This window comes from Panicum virgatum, chromosome 8K, assembly GCF_016808335.1.
Source record: "Panicum virgatum strain AP13 chromosome 8K, P.virgatum_v5, whole genome shotgun sequence".
NCBI lineage: Eukaryota > Viridiplantae > Streptophyta > Magnoliopsida > Poales > Poaceae > Panicum > Panicum virgatum.
In genome coordinates, this window is record NC_053143.1 from 45,443,140 (window position 1) to 45,450,221 (window position 7,082).

The 7,082-nt window shown below is 45.4% G+C and overlaps 1 protein-coding gene across 1 annotated transcript; it reads left to right on the top strand.

Moving 5' to 3' along the window:
- Positions 1–1,232: 1,232 nt before the first annotated feature.
- LOC120644846 lies at positions 1,233–6,264 on the top strand. Its single transcript, XM_039921580.1, has 8 exons — positions 1,233–1,400; positions 1,901–2,223; positions 2,920–2,991; positions 4,642–4,706; positions 4,827–4,968; positions 5,325–5,408; positions 5,488–5,577; positions 5,758–6,264. Exons 2-8 carry the CDS (start codon positions 1,960–1,962, stop codon positions 5,896–5,898), a joined length of 858 nt encoding a protein of 285 aa, XP_039777514.1. The 5' UTR covers positions 1,233–1,400; positions 1,901–1,959; the 3' UTR covers positions 5,899–6,264.
- The last annotated feature ends 818 nt before the right edge of the window (positions 6,265–7,082 follow it).

Here is a 7,082-nt window from a genome sequence, read left to right on the forward strand (position 1 = left end):
CCAACCAGATATGCGACTGACTGTAGTCATAAATCACGACTAAGGTTTAATTTTAATCTTCCGTGAAATTTTGTTTGGAGTTGGGCACACGATGTAAGAAGGTATACAAAAGGGAGAAAATATATGTTTCATACAAAATTGATCTTAGAGAAAGAATAGAGAAAAATAATCTGAGAAAATCTATTTTATTTTTTTTTCTAATACAAGGTCTTTAATTTGTTTCTTGTAGAGAAAATTACGGAAATCTAGTTAGCATGCATGTCCCTAAACGCAAGCTGATTCACAATAGCGGCAACATGCAGATATCGATTGCTCAAGGATTCCTCAAGCAAGGGTGCAGATCCATATCATATATTATGAGTTATGACCTCATATAATAGAAGAAACATGGCCTCATGCCTAATACTGTTCACTTAAAATTTTGATACAATATTGTTGAAAAATAGAAGAAAGAGTGCACATATGGTGAGCCTCTCCAATATTATTATCTGATATAGTATCCTCATCTATTAGCACCCCTATATCCCGAATCATATAGGTGGTGACGTCTTGGAGGTGCGAGACGGTGGGACGAGGCTCCGCTGCAGTTACGTCCCCCGCAGTTGAGTCACTGCGTGTGGGGCCTGCACGCAGTGGGGCCCACGTGGCAGTGACCCAACTGCAGGGGACGTTACTGCAGCGGATCCGGTTCCGAGACGGTGGGGGTCTGGGTTGCCTACTTCCCTACTCGGAACACACACATGCCTGAAACTATGAACACTGTACGGTACGATACGATATCTATATTGTGGCCGCATGGATGCCATATACTTAGAAATTATAACAAAGCGTACAATAGTAATTGTAAAATATTATCTACCTATCAACTCTTTCAAAAAATGTACCCAATACAATACTCAGCTCTCCTAATATTTTTCACGGTTCTTCTCCGGTTGGCCCGGTCTTGTTTAGCCGTAAAAAACCCAACCACAAGGCCAGACCGGACCGGACCGGGCAGAGTCCGCAGGCGCGTGCGGGTGGCGTGTGCGCTGACGACGGGGACAGAGCACGGGGAAGTAACGGAGCCGTCCGTCAACGTCAGGTACAACTCTGTAGAGGCGGCGCAGGCCGCCGTGACGCCGGCGGACGGACGGACGGCGACTGGGCCCCACGCGCCGCGCAGGCGAGCCGCGTTTGACCGTTGCGGGCGCAGACGCTTTCTCCCCGGCTCCCCGGTCCCCGCAGGCGAGAGAGAGAGAGAGAGAAAAAATCGCGTGGTATTTAGACCCAAGCCCAAGGGAAATTCGACGACGAGATTTTTTTTTCCAGTCTCCCCAGCCGTGCGACGACCCGACCGGAAGGAGGAGAGGAAGGAGGAGCCCGCCGCCGCCGCCGCCGCCCCCGCCGCCGCCGTTGGTGAGGTATGTGGCGTCCGTTCCCGGCCCCCTCCCCGTTCCCCCACGGCGCTAGATCCGCCGCCGCGGCGCGGGGCGTGGTTCCCTCGCGCTCGATCGGGGCGGCCCGCCGGCCGGCCCGCTCGGGGTGGGGTCGGTTCGTGGGCTCCGCCGCCGCCGCTGCCGCCGCGCCGGGGGTGGCGCGGCGCGGTTCGGCGCGGAGCCCGGGGGCCGGCCTCGTAGGTTTCGCTCGTGAGGGGTCGAATTCGCCCTTTGCGTTTGGGGGGTTCCGCCGGAGTTAGAGGGCGGCTGTACCTAGGGTTCTGAGGGTCGGCTCGCCGGGCTCGGGGCTACAGAGTCCAGACCAGCAGTCCAATTCCAGTGAAGGGGAGAAGCTGCTACCGCGCTCTCCAAAATGGAGGCTCTCCATTTTTAGGCAGCACATGCCCCCGCTACTCCTAGTATTTCCTTCGTGCTGATTGTTGCCTGAGGGAAACACCTGATTGTTCCCACCTTTGCTGTTGCAGGAGTTTGGTTTCTGAGAGGGGGTGCGATTGCGAGGGTTACAGGGGAGGAGGGATTTGGGATGGCCGACCAGGATCATGTGGTGGTTGATGTGGACGGCTTGGCGAAATCCAAGGCTGATGGGGTCGCCGAGAAGACAGTTGAGGGTGTGACCGCCTCGGCGGCTGCTGTGTCTCCGTCCGCGGTCATTGACGTGGTCGATGAGGAGGAGGTGGGCGGTGGGGAGGAGGAGCCGCTCATCCAGGCAGCCGAGTGCCGCATATGCCAGGAGGAGGACAGCGTCAAGAACCTCGAGAAGCCGTGCGCTTGCTGCGGCAGCCTCAAGGTCTGGAACCCCTCCTGATCTGGTTTCCAAACATTGTGCGCTGTTTCTTTTGTTCAAAGAACGTTTTAGTCTGGTAGTTGTTTGTGAGGTGCATATACAACTAGATTTTTTGCTTCTTGTTCTCATTTGGCTTAGACATGTGCTTCTCATTTCATCAGCATGTCATCTGACTGACAGAGTGCAAAACAGTCATAATTGATACCATTGATAATGCATAATCTGTCCCCAATTGTTATTGCAAATATCCCAGTAATATTATCTGTTCATATTCTTTCTGTTGGAGTTGTTGGCATTTAACAGTTACAAAGCATTCATTCACTACATTTGAGCTATGTACTAGATTTGCATTTCTAAGACACTTTAAGGAGATAACAACTTATCCACCTACTGTGCTTCCATGTGATGTGATTTTGTATGTTAAAGCACATATTTGTAACCCTACAATTCCAGTTCAGTCTATAGCAATAGCTTGCCGAGTTTTAAGTAGTAATGAATGACTTTGAACTGTGACTATTCTTAGCTGCTATCTTTCAATTTGGTCACTTTGCTCCATGGTACATTAATGGCGTAGTCATTGATATTCTCAAATTGCACTTGCACAGGATGTCTTTAACATCTTGTTATGATGCAGAAGTCATTATTCTTGGTATTCATGTTTATCGAAATAGTGTTTATAACTTCATTTTTTATGTGCAGTATGCTCATAGAGCTTGTGTTCAACGCTGGTGCAATGAGAAAGGAGACACTACATGTGAAATTTGCCATCAGGTCGGTTTAAGTTTTCTCAGCTTCATTCCAGTGATACATGTTTCATTTTGGTTCTAGTTTTCTGTGCTGATCTAAATATGTTGATATTTGTATCTCTGGAATCTTGTTGCGCATGTTTCTTTCTACTCAAGATTTATTTTTTTCAAACATTGTGGACATCACTTGTCTTTCTTGTCGTCATGATAACCTCACAAGTATCACGCACACGAAAAAAACAGAACTATCTTTGGAAAAACAACAACAACAACATAGCATTTTTTCCCAAGCAAGTTGGGGTAGGCTACAGATGAAACCCGAAAGAAATAAGTTCAAGGTTCAGGCACATTGATAGCTAGTCTCCAAGCGCTCCTATCCAAAGCTATCTCTTTAGAGATATTCCAATCCTTAAGGTCTCTCTTAACCGACTCATCCCACGTCAGTTTAGGTCTACCTCTACCCCTCTTTACATTATCGACCCGCTCAAGAACCCCATTACGCACCGGCGCCTCAGGAGGCCTTCGTTGGACATGTCCAAACCATCTCAGCCGATGCTGGGTAAGTTTCTCCTCAATTGGTGCCACCCCGACCCTATCTCGAATAACTTTGTTCCGGACTCTATCCCTCCTTGTGTGCCCGCAAAACCACCGCAACATCCGCATCTCTGCTACACTCAGTTGCTGGACATGTCGCCTTTTTGTAGGCCAACATTTAGCACCGTATAACATCGCCGGACGAATTGCTGTCCTATAGAATTTGTCTTTTAACTTTTGTGGCACCCTCTTGTCACAAAGGATGCCAGAAGCTTGCCGTCATTTCAACCAGCCAGTTGAAATTCTATGCCTAACATCTTCATCAATGTCACCATCCTTTTGTAGCACCGATCCTAAATTCCGAAAAGTATCCTTCTGGACCACCACTGGCCCATCTAGACTAACGTCTCCCCCCTCATGCCTAGTCGCGCTGAAATCGCACATCATGTACTCGGTCTTGGTCCTACTAAGTCTGAACCCTTTCGACTCTAACGTGCGTCTCCACAGCTCTAACTTCCTATTAACCCCTGCCCTACTCCCGTCAACTAGCACCACATCATCAGCAAAGAGCATACACCAAGGGATCTCATGAACTAAGATGGTAGAAAAAAAAAGGAAAAAAGAACTAAGATGGTAGACACATGATCATGTGCTCCACACCATGTGCAGTTACTATGCTATCATCTTGGGATTGTACTAGAAAGGTTGGTAACACGTGTGGTTGTTGGTGGGACAGACTTTAGTGTTTTTAGACAAGCGATCTAATTTGGATGATGTTGTAACAAACTGACTAAACATATGCAAATGTTTGTGTGTGTTTTTAAATGGTCATTAACTCATTATCAAGTTCACCAATTTTGGTCAGTTGGACTTGGATGTCAAATATTCATATTTAATCATGGATTTCCTCTGTTATTGATTCCATCCAAAAAAAATTTTAAAGGGACTCACATTTTGGCATTAACAACCTCTGAGATAATAAAAATATTCAATGATTTTTTTAATAATTTTTGTTATGAAAGATCCTAAATTTTCCAGTATGCTAGTCTTGTAGAACACTCTTTGGGCCTTCCCCTTTGTACATTTGTAGAGTTTTCTTTCTTGTATGCTGATTCCTTTCAGGCTTGATGATAACCTGTAGGAATACAAGTCTGGTTACACCGCACCACCTCGTGTTGAACCAGATGAGACAACCATAGACATTGAGTAAGTTATTTCATTATATTTCTTGTAATAATTGTTGCAATCGTTTCAGCCATTTTGTTCCATTTAAGTAAGAGTGCTTAGAAGTTGGAACATATCTAAGCCCATACTATCACTCTGCAGTGGAGATTTGATTATGGATTTGCGTGACCCAAGAATTCTCGCTGTAGCAGCTGCCCAGCGTCGTCTTCTTGAGGCAGAGTATGATGGTTATGGTACTACAGATGCAAGTGGTGCTGCATTCTGCCGTTCTGCTGCACTTATTGTAAGTACTTTCCAGCAATCGCTGATCTTATTGCCCTTCATTAGCTGAACTGATGTATCATGTGTGAAACATTAGATAATAGGGAAACGGCCGCTGCTATTTAGGTTATTTTCTTTTGGGGACGTTATTTTTTATGTCTGCTACAGTTGTTTCATAATTTGTGTATGGATGGAATTACAATGCTTTTAGTTGCTCAATTGCTTAACGAGTAGGGAAACTGCTGTTGCTTTTCATAGCGAATCTTTCTTGGCTCCTAGTCTGCTGACCTTTGTTCTTCTCTGAGTTTACCGATGGCCCATGTCAGATTTGTAGTATTATCAAGGTAGAGTCCCTGAAAATTCTTGGTTCTTTTGCAGTTAATGGCACTGTTGCTGCTCAGGCATGCATTATCCATCTCAGACAATGAAGGAAGCGATGATGATGCTTCTACCATGTTCTCAGTGAGTGTTGTGGCATTCCTTTTTCCTTCTGTTATTTTGTGGTTCAGTTGGTGCTTTGTGTTGACTTGAGCCTCTGCAGCTTTTCTTGCTGCGAGCTGCTGGGTTTCTGCTGCCGTGCTATATCATGGCGTGGATCTTCAGTATTTTGCATCGCCGGCGTCAAAGACAGGTACCATAAATTTATTCAATCTTGTAGGAATCATCTGTTGGCCATGAAAAAAAATTACACCGAATTATCATAATAATTCAGATGCATTCTTTTTATAACATTGAAAGCAAATGTTCTTGGGCATAGTCACTACAGTATTGACACCACCATCTAACTTCCGATGCTTCGACTATCTTGCAGGAAGAGGCTGCACTGGCGGCAGCAGAGGTGGCCTTCATCCTACAGTCAGCCCGGGGACGTGCCCTCCAGTTTGCCATTGCTCCAGATTCCCCTGCCACTCCGCAGCAGGAGCAGGAGCCATCACCGCAGCAACAGCAATAACTAATGACGCAGCAACAGTAGTTCATCACGACTACTGACCATACCCGTACATCCCTGGTTGTTTCGTTGTTTATGCCCACTGATTGAAGAAGGTTAGGCCAGCTCGGCTTCTGCTGCTTCCTATTTGCCAAGTAGGATGCCCCACACACACTTCGATTCCGCGGAAACTCTCTGTACCTTTGTGTTCGAGCTGAGTGTAATCGAAGCATCGAACTTAATGTAAATTCGTTTTACATTCTCCCGTTGAGTTACTATGACCGGAATTTGAGTTTTATTTCATTCCTTTGGAGGACGTGTCTGAGTAAAGTGACAGGTGCGATGGTGATGCAAAAATAATTTCTGGTAGAAATTTGAGTCTAATTTTCATTTTGGGGACTAAATCTGGTGGAAATGGTTGAGTCTATTTTTCATCGTGGGAACTAAATCTGTAGAAATTGTTCCCTAATTTTCATTGTGGGAACTAAATCGATTAAACCGGAATTTGACGCGAAACAAAGGGCCTGTTCGCCCTGTCGAATGAGCTCGTAATGGGCCAGGCCATAGCCCTGCCTAGCTCTGCAGGAATTCTGGCCCAGCAGAACGCCCAACATGTTTGTGTGAGGCCCAAGGAAACGTGTAAACATTGGGCGACTTATTTCGACGTCTCGTTACACTCAGAATTTGAATCACAATGAGATATCTCCACCTGGCCTATTGTCCTCCTATTTCGATCGATTGAAAAAAAAAGGATAGAATTATTTGTTTTGAACATTTTGGTTGTGGAATTTTAAAGCTCGGATCCACCACGAATTTAAAATCTTCTTATCAAGGATTCAAGGGCATTTTGAGTTTGACTGGTGGATCGGAGCTTTTAAATTCGTAGCTTTTTCCACCACTATGTATATAATTATATACTCCTTCCATCCAGTTTTGATAGATATGTTTCCACATGGCACCCTGAGGTGGAGACTAAATGTATCAGTCAAAACTGGATTTTTCAATTTTCAAAAGGGAAAAGTTCGGTTTACATCCTCCAACTATCGCAAAAGTCCAATTTTGAACCTTCAACTACGAAATCGGACAACATAGGCCATTCAACTGTCAAAACTGGACAAATTTGACCCCTGGGGTGGTTTTGAAGGTGGTTTTTCATTTTTTGAGAATTAAAAATATTCAATTTTACACTAAAACATTTATAAGTAATT

Excerpts from the sequence above, each read along its gene's own strand:
- LOC120644846 (XM_039921580.1), top strand. The coding sequence starts at position 1,960 with ATGGCCGACCAGGATCATGTGGTGGTTGATGTGGACGGCTTGGCGAAA. Across the intron at positions 2,992-4,641 it reads CATGTGAAATTTGCCATCAG|GAATACAAGTCTGGTTACAC; the intron begins GTCGGTTTAAGT and ends GATAACCTGTAG. Across the intron at positions 5,578-5,757 it reads ATCGCCGGCGTCAAAGACAG|GAAGAGGCTGCACTGGCGGC; the intron begins GTACCATAAATT and ends ACTATCTTGCAG.